General features: G+C 45.2%; 1 protein-coding gene across 1 annotated transcript in view; it reads left to right on the top strand.

Moving 5' to 3' along the window:
* NGLY1 (N-glycanase 1) overlaps positions 1-15,014 on the top strand; it is an 83,128-nt gene that overhangs the window by 37,271 nt on the left and 30,843 nt on the right. The window contains exon 4 of the mRNA XM_077491431.1: positions 14,441-14,603. Within this exon, the coding sequence (XP_077347557.1) occupies positions 14,441-14,603 (163 nt within the window). The remainder of the gene's footprint in view (positions 1-14,440; positions 14,604-15,014) is intronic.

Here is a 15,014-nt window from a genome sequence, read left to right as displayed (position 1 = left end):
AATAAGTATCATTTAGTTCTTTTAGAGATCAAAGGGATGAAATTTGGTCTGTAAATGAGGGCAGTTAACCACTTAAAGTGGTTGTAAAGTCAGGATGATAAAACACTGCCATTCCCTGTTTTATCAAGAGCTATAGCACTATGTGTCCGTTTTTTTTTTATTTATTTTTTTTATTCAAATTATAAGTACATTACCTCACAGCATAACTTGTTGTCAGTGTCTTTCCTCTGCTAGGTCATTCCGATTGTAAGGAATGCAAAGGGAGGGGCTAAGATAACCCACTGACATTAGCCGGCCAGCAGAGGAATGTCATGTGACCGCTGTGAGATAAGGAATTTACAATTAGAGTTTTAAAAGAACTGACACTTAGTAGTAAAGGTCTTGATAAAGCAGGGAATGCAAGTTATTTTTCAAAGGTATTTCAAGTGCTGGTGAAGAGCAGTAGGAGGGAGGGGCTGGATGGCACTGCCCTCATACACAGGCATCTGGAAGGGAAGAGGTGAGGCTGAGAGGAGAGAGCAGACAGCGTGAAGACAGAGGTATGTAATCTGACCACGGTATCGTGGATCAAGAGCCATGATTATTGTTTAAAGACTAAACCTTTTTTTGACGCTTGCTGCTTACAAGTTAAACACTTTCAGACCGGACCATTTTGCTGGCTTAAAGTGGTTTGGTACCTAAAAATGAAAGTTCATGTTATTAAAATCAACAGATAGCATACTTACCTAAACGAACCCTGAAAAAAAAAAATATTATTTACTTACCTTTTATTTCTGATGTTTCAGCTGACTTCCGGGTTGTCCTCCCATGGGAGTAGGCGTGGCTATCGTCCTTGCAATGGTCCCTGGGAAATTTCCCAAGAATCCATGGGGGACAATGAAAGTTTTTTCTTTCCTTGTCACTGCTCTCACTGAGCATGTGCAAGATGGAGCGGAGCATGCTGGGAGCCAGACGTCATCATATACCAGGAAGTAAATGCCTGTGGGCTTCAGACGCCCACAGTTAAAATGGAAAACGCCAGAGCAGGTTTTTATAAGTCATCCTGAGGAAAAGATTCGTCGCGCCGGGGGTCAAATAAACGCCGGACGTGGATGCCAATCGAAGGTAGCACTCGCCCACCAGTGAGACAGGTAATAAAAAAATAAAAAAAGAGTGGAATCCCGCTTTAAGACCAGACCGCTTTTTGCGATTCGGCACTGCGTCGTTTTAACTGACAGTTGCGCGGTCGTGCGACGTGGCTCCCAAACAAAATTGACGTCCTTTTTTTTCCCCACAAATAGAGCTTTCTTTTGGTGGTATTTGATCACCCCTGCGGCTTTTATTTTTTGCGCTATAAACAAAAATAGAGCGACAATTTTGAAAAAAACACATTATTTTTTACTTTTTGTTATAATTAATATCCCCCAAAAATATCAAAAAAAAAAATGTTTTCCCTCAGTTTAGGCCGATACGTATTCTTCTACATATTTTTGGTAAAAAAAATCGCAATAAGCGATTATTGATTGGTTTGCGCAAAAGTTATAGCGTTTACAAAATAGGAGATTTATGGCATTTTTTTTTTTTTAAAGAGTATTTATTGAGAAATACAATAAATATAACAGTACAGATGCAACAGAGACAAGTACGGTATAGTAGGACCAACATCGCAGATGAGGTGCACAAAAATGAGAGCGGATTGTAGCTGTATCATAATGAACGTATACCATATACTGAAATACTTGAACCAAACAGAAGGTAGTGAAACTAGTAAAACAGAGTAGCAATCCGACAGTAACTGGATGGATCCTGAGTCAAGAGCTAGTTGCGAAAGTAATGTATAGATACCAGGATAATGCCATTTCCCAAGATTAAGTAAAGAAACCTATCATAGGGTCAAAGGTAGCTACTGAATGTAGAAAAGAGAAAAAGAAAGGGGGGAGGGGAGGAGGGGGACACATACATAAAGAAATAAAAGGGGGTGAAGGGGGGGGGAGGGGGCATGAGGTTCTCGTGTAAAGTCTCAGAGGTGGGAGGTTCCAAAGGGCAGCCCCGGAAGGCAGTAGGTTGCTGGGCGCAAAATTAGACAGTAGATGAGGGGGGATCTGTCCCCGAGTTCAGTTGTCGAGCGCCGTAATAGAAGAAGGTGAAGTGGTCCAAGTTGGTGATGTCCACCGGAGGGAGAGTGGCAGATATGAAGGGAAGCCACAGCGCATAGAAGCGTGACTTCGCCTTTTCGTCCCGGAAATTTGCGTTACATCGGTCCTTGTAGAGGAGTGAAAGGAGTTCTTTCTGCGTCTGAGCGACGGAGGGGGGAAGAGATGAAGTCCAGCTCTTTAGAATAGATTTCCTAGCTAGTAGTAAGCATAGCAGGGCCCAGTCTCTGTGGGAGGGTTTGTACCGCGTGCAGCTTGTGGGCACGCAGCTTCTGATGGAAGACCATGGAAGTAGGAGAGGGTCCCAGTAACCAAAGATGAGGAGGAGGGGGTCCTTTGGCAATTTCAGCAGGGTTACTTTGAAGATGTAGGCAAGGATCCGGTCCCAGAAAGATGAAATGAAGGAACAGGACCAGAAGCGGTGAGCCAGCGAGGGCCTGTTCTGGAGACAGTGGGGGCACTTGGTGCTGTCCTGATCGGTGGTAGATGGAAGGAAGGGAAGGTATGCCCTGTGGGCAATTTTTAGTTGCGATTCTCTCCATAGTTCGTTGGGGGTTAGGCGGTAGACTTTGTTAAGTCCTTGCAAAAAAATTTCTACTAAATCCGGGTCAGGAAAGTCTTTCTTCCAGTTGGCGACAGATGAGGATGTCAGTGGGGAAGAATACCGCTGGAGCAAGGGTTTGTAGATGTCTGATATTTTATAGGTATCGTCCCTGAGCAGTCGATCCAAGAAGGTTAGTGGGGAAGCGTTTACGTTCATCGCTGCAGATGTCTTTTAAGTAGCTGATACATTGCCTATAGTGAAAGGCGTGAGCTGGTGGAAGGGAGAACCTTTCTGCTAGGAGTGCAAAGGGCAGGGGGTGGCCAGAGTCCAGGTCACAGAGTGCAGCAAAACTGGTGATGCCCTTCTCTTTCCAGATGTGGAATGGCTTGTGGAGTAGGCCAGGGGAGAAAGTAGGGTTCCCCTGTATCGGGAGGTGCCTGGAAACAAAAGGGGGGAGCTTGAGGCACTTCCTGGTTTCCCTCCAGGCTATGGCAGTGTCCCTGAGTAAGAGATTGTGTTGAAGCAGTGATGGTACCGATTTCCACCTGCAGTGGAGGAGAGCTGTCAACGAGAGTGGGGAGACCATGGCGTCTTCCATGGAGTAGTTGGAGTATCTGGAGGATTGGGAGATCCAGTCCAGGCCAGTGCGCAATAGACATGACAGATTATACAGTCTTATATTAGGCAGGCTAATACCCCCCTCGTGTCTGGGAAGATGCAACTTTTACGTGGGCGTTTGCCCTGCCATAGAAAGGAAGAAAAAGCTGATTCCAGAGTCTTAATGTCCTTGTGACGAAGGAGCAAAGGGATGGTTTGAAGCGGGTACAGTAGCCTGGCAAAGCTGACCATTTTTAGCTGGTGGCATCTTCCCAGAAGCGAGAGAGGCAGATCCATCCAGTTCACCATTTCCTGAGAGATTTTCGTGATCAGGGGGGGATAGTTGAGGTGGTAAAGGGAGGAAGGCAACTTTCCAATTTTAATACCTAGGTAGGTGATGTGGGAGCTGGCGGTCGAAAAGATAGAGTGTTGCGTCCAGGGGGGTTTGCGGGAGGACCCTATCGGGAGAATTTCGCTTTTTCCGTAATTTATACGAAGCCCTGAGCAGGATCTGAAGACGTCAAAAACCTCTTTAATGGTGTACATGTCGGAAGCGGGGTCCGACGAGAAAATGAGCACATCATCAGCAAAAAGGGAGGTGCGTAGGTCATGTTGGCCTATGTGGATACCATGAAGAGGGGCTTTTTGGGTCAAATATCTGGATAGGGGTTCTAGGGCGATATTAAAGAGGAGCGGGGAGAGTGGGCAGCCCTGGCGCGTGCCTTTGTGCAGGTGGAATTCATCTGAGAGAACTCCAGCTGCAACTAATTTAGCTGCTGGGGAAGAGTACATGGCTTTGATAAGGTGACAGAAGTGCCCCGAGAAGCCCATTTCGGATATAGTCAGAGAGCCATTCAAAACTGACATTGTCAAAGGCTTTCTCAGCGTCTAACGTTATAATGGCAAAATCCCCATCAGGGTTATTTTTTGCATGTTCCAGAGCGAGCATAACCTTACGGATATTCAAGGTGGCAGTCCTGCCTTTTACAAAGCCAGATTGGGCAGGATGGATTAGGGAGGGTATGATGGCAGCTAGTCTTGTGGCTATGATTTTGGACAGGATCTTGACATCCAGGTTGAGGAGGGAAATCGGCCTATATGAGCCTGGATCAAGGGGGTCCTTCCCTTTCTTGGAAAGGAGTTTGATAACGGCCTGGTTTCCAGAGGGGAGATATGGGCCACCTGACCAGATGCCATTATACACTTTATGAAGAGTGGGCTCTGTGATGGAGGAGAGGGTTTTGTAGAATTCACTGGTGAACCCGTCGGGGCCTGGTGCTTTGGACGGGGTTAGTTTGCGGATCGTGGAGGAGATTTCATCAAGGGAGATGGGGGCATTGAGAGCTTCTAGTTGCTCAGGGGTAACTTTAGATAGGAGCACACTATCTAAGAAGGAGCGCGCAGCGGCGGTATCTATGGGGTCTGGGGCATAGAGGGCCGTGTAATAGTCTAACATCACCTTGTTAATTGCTTGTGGGGTGGAGTGCATAACACCCTTCGTATCTTTAAGGGAAGTGATGTGCGTCGGATGAAACGGGCCCTTGCACAGCCTCGCTAGGAGCTTGCCCGCCTTATTACCAAACTTGTGGAGCGTTGCGTCGAGTTGGGATCTTTTAGTTTGTTCGAGTGTATCCGCCCAAGTATCAAAGCCTTTCTTGGCTGCCTGCCATTCGGTTCTATTGTTGAGGGAATCATTAGTGGAGAGGGATCTTTGGGCTAGATGTAGTCGCGCGCTGGCCCGTTGATAATGGGACAGGGCGTTTCTCTTAAAGGAGGATGCATAAGAGATGATCCGGCCCCTGAGGAACGCCTTACCTGCATCCCAGAAGAGGTTCGGGGAGTCCGAATGGGGGAGTTTGCCTCCGAGTATTCACGCCGGGAGTCCGCCATAAAGTGTTGAAAGTCAGGGTTATTATGGAGATATGAGGGGAAGCGCCATAGTCTTGGATGAGGTGGGAGATCTAAATTGTCAAGTCTAACTATGATCGGGGCATGGTCAGAAATAGCTATGTCAAGCACTTCTGCTTCAGACAAATTGGGGATGAGATCGTCAGAGCCAAAAAAATAGTCGATTCTCGAGAACATATTATGGGGGTGTGAGTAAAAGGTATATTCCCTGTCCGCTGGGTGAGTCAGGCGCCACAGATCGCGAAGATGAAGGGATTCCATGGTGGAGGCAAAGTGGGAGGGAGTAGAGGGAGCACTTTTCAACCTGTGGTGTGGGGGAGGGGATCTGTCATCCGTGTGGTGCAGGATGTCATTAAAGTCACCGCCAACTAAATGGGGGGTTTGGGTGAAGCGGAGGAGCCAGGAGGTCAGGTCACTATAAAAGGACTTGCCAGGGCTATTGGGAGCGTAGACGTTAGTGATCACTAGTTCTTTGGTTCCCAGGCGGGCATGCAATGATAGGAGTCTTCCCTGAGAGTCTGAGTGCGTGGACAGTATCTCACAGGGGAGGTTTTTGTGTATCAGCAGGAGAACACCCGCTTTACGGTTAACGGCATCAGAGCCTAGGACTTTGCCGACCCAGAGTTTCCTCATGCGATGAAAATCTGGAGCGGATAAATGGGTTTCCTGCAATAGGGCAATATCCGTTTTCAATCTTTTTAGGTGCCGGAGGACTTTCATTCTCTTATTAGGTGACCTGAGGCCTTTCACGTTCCAGGATACTATTCTCATGTCAGGGGGGCCGAGAAAAGGAATTGGGCAGATGTTACAAATTTGTCGCCAGCCGGTGGGCAGGGCAGTAGCAGCTTTGGACTAAGTAAGAGGGACCTGGTGGGGCCATGGAACCCGTGGAGCATGATGGTCAGAAGGGAGACGTTGTCTCCGACAGAAGGGGGGGGGGGGGCAAGGGAGGTGGGGAGCAAACTTAAACACATACATAAACATAAACATTGGAGCGAACTTCGCTTTTTTCCGCATGGAGTCACTGTGTAGGCCAGCCCCCAGTGCACGACCCAAGATATAGAGCAAGAGCATCCAGGCGGTGAGCAGGAGCAAGGGTGTGGCTGTAATTTAAGAGCCAAAGAGGACACGTGCCATGGTGCGGCATTAGTCATGCACAGTGAGTCCAGGGGGGGTACAATACAATCATAAGACACGTGAGCAACGAGCTTCATACATACGTGCAACTTAAACATTTTCAGTATAAAGGACCCATGAGAGTGGATTAAACCACAGGTATAACATACAGAAATATGAACTATAAAGTATAGAATAGAAAGTATAAAATATAAAAGTCCAAATTACAGAAGTATAAGTATAAAGTGGCTGCAGAAGCGGCGGGACCACGTCTAAACGAAGACAAGATGTCAGTCGAGACAGAGGTGGCCAGGATCAACGGTGGTGCGTCTGCTATATGAGAGCAGAGCTTGAGGCCTATGAAAACTAGGAACAACAGGCATAACAGTAGCCGTGCCTGATCAGGAACAGTAAATAGTAAAGCAACTTACAAAGCTGAGTCAGGCTGGTGGTCCTGGCGAAAGGGTCACCGGAGAGGTGAGGAGAGGAGGATCCGGGGGGACCGCCATGTCATCACCGAGGGGTACCACGGTGATGGTGGTCCGGGGCAGAAGGCCTGAAACGTTTGGGCGAGTCCTTCCGGGGGCTCCTTTGGTCCAGGGAGCGATTGAGCGATGATGACTTGGATGGGGTATGGGGGTGCGAATCCGAGTGAAGAGTACGAAGGAATGCCTCCGCTTCAGAGGGATCTTGGAAGGTCAGTTGGTCGCCATTTGGAGCCTTAAGGCGAAGGACAGCCGGAAAGGCCAGGGAGAACTTGAGTTGCATTTTGAAAAGTTCCGAGCACACCTGCTGGAATGCTTTCCTTTTCTTGGAGACCTCGATAGAGTAATCAGCGAAGATTAGGACCTTGATTCCGTCCAATTGGAGAGAGCGAGATTGTCTGAACTTCTGCAGGATCAGGGCCTTGTCAGAGTAGTTGAGGTACTTTGCGATTATGGGTCTAGGGGATTTGCGTTCAGGTGTGGCGGGACCCATACGGTAGGCCCTCTCTACCATGCAGGGGCCCGGGAGGCCCAGGGCTTCTGGGATGCGCACTGCACAAAAGTCAGAAAGCTCGGAGGTCTGAAGCGACTCAGGAATGCCAACGAATCGCAAGTTGCTCCGTCTGGCCCTATTTTCCAAGTCATCGAGCTTCTGTAGGATGTATTGATTTGTCCTGTCCTGGGAGCGCTCTGTGGCTTGGGCCTGGTAAAGTTCCTCTTCCATATCCGATAAGCGGTGTTCCAGGTCATTTAGTCTGGTGTGATGTTCGCCTATTTGGGCCTTGAGCTGTTGCATGCCTGCATTTACAGCCTTTTCCACAGACGCAGTTATCATGGGGGATAATAGAGCAGCCACGGCCTGGGCAATGCGCTCCGTAGTGGAGTCCCCGGCAGGCATTGTGGGGAGAGTGCCCTGGGATGGAGGAGCTTGAGATGCCGGCAGGGGTTGTGCAGAGAGAGGGGAGGAAGGGTCACAGCTCACCTCCATGTCCGCTGCGCGCTGCGAGGAGAAGGGAGCCGAGTAGGCCGAAGCCGGGGCCTCGATTTGCGGTCGCGGGCGGCGCCGTATTCGCTCGCGAGCCGGTTTTCTCCACAAATCTGTCCATGGCTATGGGGAGCTCAGCCTGAAGGTGATCCGGTGGGTTCCCAGCCGCTCAGCAGAATTTAGAAGCAGATTTTAGGGTCGTGCTGCGGGAGCTGAGGAGGAGAGCAGTCACTCCATGCGGCGCCGGAACCGATGGCATTTTTATTAATAATAATAATAATAATAATAATTTTTTTTAATAGTAATGGCGGCGATCAGCGTTTTTTTTTATTGTGACTGCGACATTATGGCGGACACATCGGACATTTTTGACACATTTTTGGGACCATTGTCATTTATACAGCAATCTCTGCTATACAAATGCAGTGATTCCTGTGTAAATGACACTGGCAGTGAAGGGGTTAACCAGTGGGTGGCAGTGTAGGGGTTAAGTGTTCCTAGGGGCGTGTTACTAACTGTGGGGGGCTGGGCTTTGTGTTGGTGAACACTGATCTCTGCTCCAATCACATGGAGCAGAGATCGTCACTTGTTGCTAGGCAGAACGGGGAGATGCCGTTTACAACGGCATCTCCTCGTTCAGCCGCCCCGTGAGACGATCGCGGGTATCCCCACGGCGATCGAGTCCGCGGGACCTGCGACCGGATTCACGGGGGTCCTGACCGGCACACGAGCGCACCGCCGGTGGCACGCACGCGATGGCAGGGCAGCATTTAAAAATGGATGTACCTGTACGCCAATATGCCTGCCCGTGCCATTCTAGCGACGTACATCAGCGTGCGCCAGTCGGGAAGTGGTTAATATCAATATTTTTTGCTAGAAAATTACTTGGTACCCCCAAACGTTATATATTCTGTTTTTAGCAGAGAATAAAATGGTTGTTAATAAATGGTTGTGAATATGGTTGTGATGGTTGTGAATAAAATGGTTGTTGCAATATTTAGCAGTCTTTCAAATGCAATTTTTTGGGAAAAAATGCACTTCAATTAATTAAAAAAACAAAAAAAAATAAACAGTAAAGCCCAATTTTTTTGGTATAATGTGAAACATGATGTTATGCCACAAGAATCATGAGAAAATCGTGATCTTTATTCTAAGCAAAAAAAAATAGTGATTCTCATTTTAGCCAGAATCGTGCAGCTCTAGTAGACATCTTCAATTTTCAGAAGGCTGTACTGAGCTTCATGCTGGTCCCGTTAAGGGTTTTAGTGCCATTTCAGCCTACCTCACTATAACCTGGTTATTCTGATTGCTCCCCAAACTCTTCCCCTTAGAAGCTGTATGCGAAGAAATAAGTTATAAGAAAACTTTGTTTTCATAGGCGCTCATGTTCTTTGCACTGGCTTTGTGGTTCCTTACTATAACCCTGGCTGGTTAAACCTTTCTAGTGATAAAAAATATAAATACTACTACAAATACCATAAAGCAGGGATAAGAAACAAACATTTTTTTGTAAAAAGCAGCACACATATTTAACTCCTTTTATCATCCTATATAAGTTAACCCCTTCCCAGCCAGTGTCATTAGTACAGTGACCGTGTGCAGTATTATCACTGATTAGTGTTTCAATGGTGATGTCATTTCCCTCCCAGTGTCAGTTAGTGTCAGATTTTCCGCCACATTATCACAGACCTATTATAAGTCGCTGACCACCGCCATTGCTAGTGTGAAAAAAAAACTAAAATCCAGTATGTGCGTGAGTGTATATGTAAATAGATACTACATAATAGATATGTTTGTAGACCTAAACCAACTTTAGGCTGCTTTCACACTAAGGAGTTTTTAAGCATTTAAAAACAGTGCCTTTAAAAGCTAAAGTAAAATGCTTCCCTTTAAAATCAATAAATGTATTCACACTGGGGAGTTGTGATTCCATTGTGGGGAAAATAAATCCTGCTTGCAACAATTTCGGAGCATGTTTGGGGAGTTTAAAAAAAAATGCACCTTCCCCCAGTCATGGAGGTAATATTAATTTAGTGGTACGATAAATTAAAATACTGCTTATATTAATATAAATACTATATGCAACCATAATGGTGCCATTCTTCCTGTTTTTTTATCATTTTGTTCCGTGATCCCTCAGGCTCCGTCCTACACATTATATCATGCACCACATGACTTCATCAGGGGAAGAATGGTACCCTTGTGATTGCATAGTATTTATTAATGTAAGCAGTATTTTAATGGTAATAAAGCATTCATTTTACAATGCTACACTATAGGGGACATCCTGTTTATTTTAACATGGCATGAAAGTAACCATCTCATGGGTAAGACACCTTAAAGAACCCAGCACCCTATTACCCTGGAGGAACACCTGTCTGGATACGAGCGCTCTAGTGAGTAGAAGGCCACAGTACAGGTTCACGGAGGACCCTGGTACATGATATTGACTGGATAGAACCAAGCTGGATGTGATTTTACAGATATTGTATATCACACCATTAAGGTAAGGGCACTGAGAGCACAGAGGTGATTGGGAAGAGGTGTTTTAGACGCATATGAAGATTTTTGGATGTGAATCTCACATTATGCACTTTTGATGAACTGTTATTTTTATGAACTGATTTATTACTAACACTTGGTGTGTATGAAGTACATTATTATTATTAAGTTGGTACTTAGTTGTTTTTCATGATATTTCACATTTATAATTTTGAGATTGGCAGCGTGGCACACATTTACTATATTTTATTCATGAATTTTGTTCATGCAGCAACCTACAGATTATTTGATTCATTTATTAGGTTTATGTTTATAATTTGAGGATTATCACTTGGTAGAGCAGGAGTTACTTACTTATACAATTAGGTCCATATATATTTGGACACGGGCACAATTTAAGATTTTTTTCCCGGTATTTACAAAAACATATTGAAGTTATATTTACAGGTGATATTCGAAAAATTAGAATACCGTGCCAAAGTTAATTTATTTCACTAATGCAACTTAAAAGGTGAAATTAATACATGAGATGGACTCATTACATGCAAAGCAAGATAGTGCAAGCTGTGATTGGTCCTAATTGTGATGATTATGGCTTGCAGCTCATGAAAACCCCAAATCCACAAAATCAGAAAATTAGAATATTACATGCAATCAATAAAACTAGGCTTGGACATAGAACAATATCAGGCCTCTGAAAAGTGTATGCATGCATATGTACTCAGTACTTGGTTTGGGCCCCTTTTGCAGCAATTACTGACTCATGGTGTGGCATGGAAGCTATCAGCCTGTGGCACTGCTGAGGTGTTATGGAAGACCAGGATGCTTCAATAGCGGCCTTCAGCTCTTCTACATTGTTCGGTCTCATGTCTCTCATCTTTCTCTTGGCAATGCCTCATAGATTCTCTATGGGGTTCAGGTTAGGTTAGTAAAATCGGAGCGACAGCAGCAACATTAGGAGTGGCCAAATCAACAATTTGGTACATTCTGAGGAAAAGGAACGCACTCGTGAGCTCTGCAACATAAAAAGGCCTGGACGTCCACGGAAGGCAACAGTGGTGGATGATCGCAGCTTCCTCTCTATGGTAAAGAAAACCCCATTCACAACATCCAGACAAGTAAAGGACACTCTCCAGGAGGTGGGTGTATCATTGTCAAAGTCTACCATAAAGAGAAGACTTCACGAGAGCAAATACAGAGGGTTCACCACAAGGTGCAAACCATTCATAAGCCTGAACAATAGAAAAGCCAGATTAGACTTTGCCAAAAAATACCTAAAAAAAAAAAAAAAAAAGCCAGACCAGTTCTGGAAAAGCATTCTTTAGATGAATGAAACTAAAATTAATCTGTGCCAGAATGACGGGGAGAAAAAAATGTGGAGAAAGCTTGGAACAGCTCATGATCCAAAGCACACAACGTCCCCTGTAAAACATGGTGGAGGCAGTGTGATGTCATGGGCATGCATGGCTTGCAGTGGCACTGGGTCATTGGTGTTTATTGATGATGAGAAGCAGCTGGATGAATTCTGTCATGTTTAGAACTATACTATAAGCCCAGATTCAGTCAAATGCAGTAAAGTTGATTGGACGGCATTTCACAGTACAGATGGACAATGATCCAAAACACACTGCAAAAGCAACCCAAGAATTTGTCCAGTTACATTTGAGCCCCTGAAAATGGGTGGACTGTGTATAAAAATGGTTGCAGTTTCTAAAATTTGTACTTGATATTTATGTTGAACCTCTTGAAGTAAAGCTGAAAGTCTGCAATTCTTCAAATTCATTGTATTGTTTCATTTTAATCTTATTCTGGTGGCTACAGAGTCAAAAGTATGAAAACTGTGCCTGTGTTCAAATGTGTATATATGTGGACCTAACCGTATATAGTGATTGCGCAACTACCAGTTAACCATTTCAGACCGGACCAATTTGATGGTCAAAGACCAGACCACTTTTTGCGATTCGGCACTGCGTCACTTTAACTGACAATTGCGCGGTCGTGCGACGTGGCTCCCAAACAAAATTGACGTCCTTTTTTTCCCACAAATAGAGCTTTCTTTTGGTGGTATTTGATCACCCCTGTGGTTTTTATTTTTTGCGCTATAAACAAAAATAGAGCGACAATTTTGAAAAAAACGCATTATTTTTTACTTTTAGTTATAATAAATATCCCCCAAAAATATATAAAAAAACATTTTTTTCCCTCAGTTTAGGCCGATACGTATTCTTCTACATATTTTTGGTAAAAAAAATCGCAATAAGCGATTATTGATTGGTTTGCGCAAAAGTTATAGCGTTTACAAAATGGGGATAGTTTTATAGCATTTTTATTAATAATTTTTTATTATTTTTTTACTAGTAATGGCGGCGATCAGCGATTTTTATTGTGACTGCGACATTGTGGGGGACCCATCGGACATTTTTGACACATTTTTGGGACCATTGTCATTTATACAGTAATCACTGCTATATAAATGCAGTGATTCCTGTGTAAATGACACTGGCAGTGAAGGGGTTAACCAGTGGGTGGCAGTGTAGGGGTTAAGTGTTCCTAGGGGTGTGTTACTAACTGTGGGGGGGTTGGGCTTTCATTTAGTGAACACTGATCTCTGCTCCAATCACATGGAGCAGAGATCAGCATCACTAGTTGCTAGGCAGAATGGAGAAATGCTGTTTACTCGGCATTTCCTCCATTCGGCCGCTCCGTGAGACGATCGCGGGGATGCCCGCGGCGATCGAGTCCGCGGGTCCCGCGACCGGACTCACGAGGGTCCCGACCAGCGCGGGAGCGCACCGGCGGCGGCGCGCTCCCGATGGCAGGGCGGCATTGAATATTGGACGTACCTGTACGCCAATATGCCTGCCCGTGCCATTCTGTCGACGTACATCGTCGTGCGCTGGTCGGGAAGTGGTTAAAGTAGCCCAGCGCTAAATAGCAAAAAATTGCCATTTTGAAGGGGGTAAAAACTTTCCAGATCTGGGGTGGTTAACTGCTGAAATATCTGTAGACTGTGAAGTGACTTTTTTGCACAAACAAAAAAAAAATGGCTGTGCGCTCTGATAGGGGTAGGCAACCTCGGTCCTCTAGCTGTTTTGCAACTACAAGTCCCATGAGACATTGCAAGACCCTAACAATCACAGGCATGACTCCAGGTGCATGATAGGATTTGTAGTTTCACCACAGCTGGAGGGCCAAGGTTGCCTACCCCGGCACTACAAGGTGCTTGGCTTTTATTTGGGAGCAAATTTATTGCCTATGCATCCAGGAGTAGCCCTGAAACCAGAGGTGTTGTATATGTTTGGGAATCCTCATCTTCATCCAAGCTAGGTGACAATCCAATGTGGAATCGCTATGCTGAACAACAAAGCTCCCAATTTGGGTTGGTATGTGTCCATAGTAAAGTATTATGTTTATGCCAGTTTACATCTGAGCATTTTAAAGTGGAAGTAAACTCCCCTATCGTTTTCAGCCAAGGAAGCTGCCATCTTTGCCTCTGTTTAATCTTCAACTGCTATGGTGCTGCACATGTGATTCGTTATGACACCAGCCATTGGATGGTTTGATAGTTTGGCTGAGAGCACAGCCAATGTGCAGTTAGCATTCCTGGCATGCCTTTTTTTTTAACTGTTTAAATCCATGGGTTTACTTCCACTTTAAGGCTTCATGTACATGGGACGTTTTTACAACCTCTCCTGAATGATTTAACTTGACTGATTAAACACCTTTAAAATGTCCACTTTGCCACATTTAACTGTGTTTGTTTGCATTTAGAAGCGTTTCTTTTGGCCAATAACAAAAAAAACGCTCAAAAACAAAACGTGGCTAAACACGGGTTACCGCGTTTAGACACGATTAGATGTGTTTGACGTCTGAAACGTCGGAAACTTCAGCATCTGAACTCATTTTTTTTGCCTTCAAAAAAGGCCTATAAAAGCGACTACCTAAAAACGACAGCAAACGAACCTGTGTACATGTACACATAAGATAACATTGAATGAGTTTAGGGGCAGTTGAAAAAAGTGTCCAACTGCCTCTGAACGTCTTTAGCAGCAGCAGTGTACATGGGGTCTAAAACGCAGAAAACTAGTATTTCTGCACAACAAATCTGATTAGACCTTGAATTTTTATGGCTGTCCAGTTTGCAATGATTTTTTTTTGTTTTTAATCCTAGACTTCTGAGATGCAATTTTTGAAGACACTACAGTCAAATGCACAACACGTGCTTGTTTATGAGCGACCTGAACTTCAACAAAAAGCTCGAGACCAGATGCCTGTATCAGAACTGCAAGCAAGAGCTCAGGAAAAACTGCTGCAAGCGAGATGTCTTGACTCTGGTAATACATGTAAATGTTCATATCAATATATATTTATAAAAATTAAAGTGGAGGTCCACCCACCGCCTCAAAAATTAAAAGCCAGTAGCTGCACATACTGCAGCTGCTGACTTTTAATAATCGGACACTTACCTGTCCTGGAGTCCAGTGATGTCAGCACCGCAGCTGATGTTTCCACATCTCCCTGGACAGGGTGCATGCTGCCTCCATTGCGAGTAAGGGAACCCGGCAGTAAAACCTTACGGCTTACGCCGGAAACCCTACTGTGCATGTGCGAGGCTCTGCTCCTCTCTTCTACTGACCCAGCGGCTAGGGAAGGAGGAGGGAGCCCGGGCAGTGACGTCAATACCCGTAGCTAAGGCTCCCGGAAGTGGGAACAGGATACCTGTATAAGACAGGTATCCGGTCCCC

This window comes from Lithobates pipiens, unplaced genomic scaffold (assembly GCF_037356315.1).
Source record: "Lithobates pipiens isolate NorthernLeopardFrog02 unplaced genomic scaffold, aLitPip1_a1.2 Scaffold_19, whole genome shotgun sequence".
NCBI classification, from domain to species: domain Eukaryota; kingdom Metazoa; phylum Chordata; class Amphibia; order Anura; family Ranidae; genus Lithobates; species Lithobates pipiens.
This window is presented reverse-complemented; position numbering and strand designations above follow the sequence as displayed.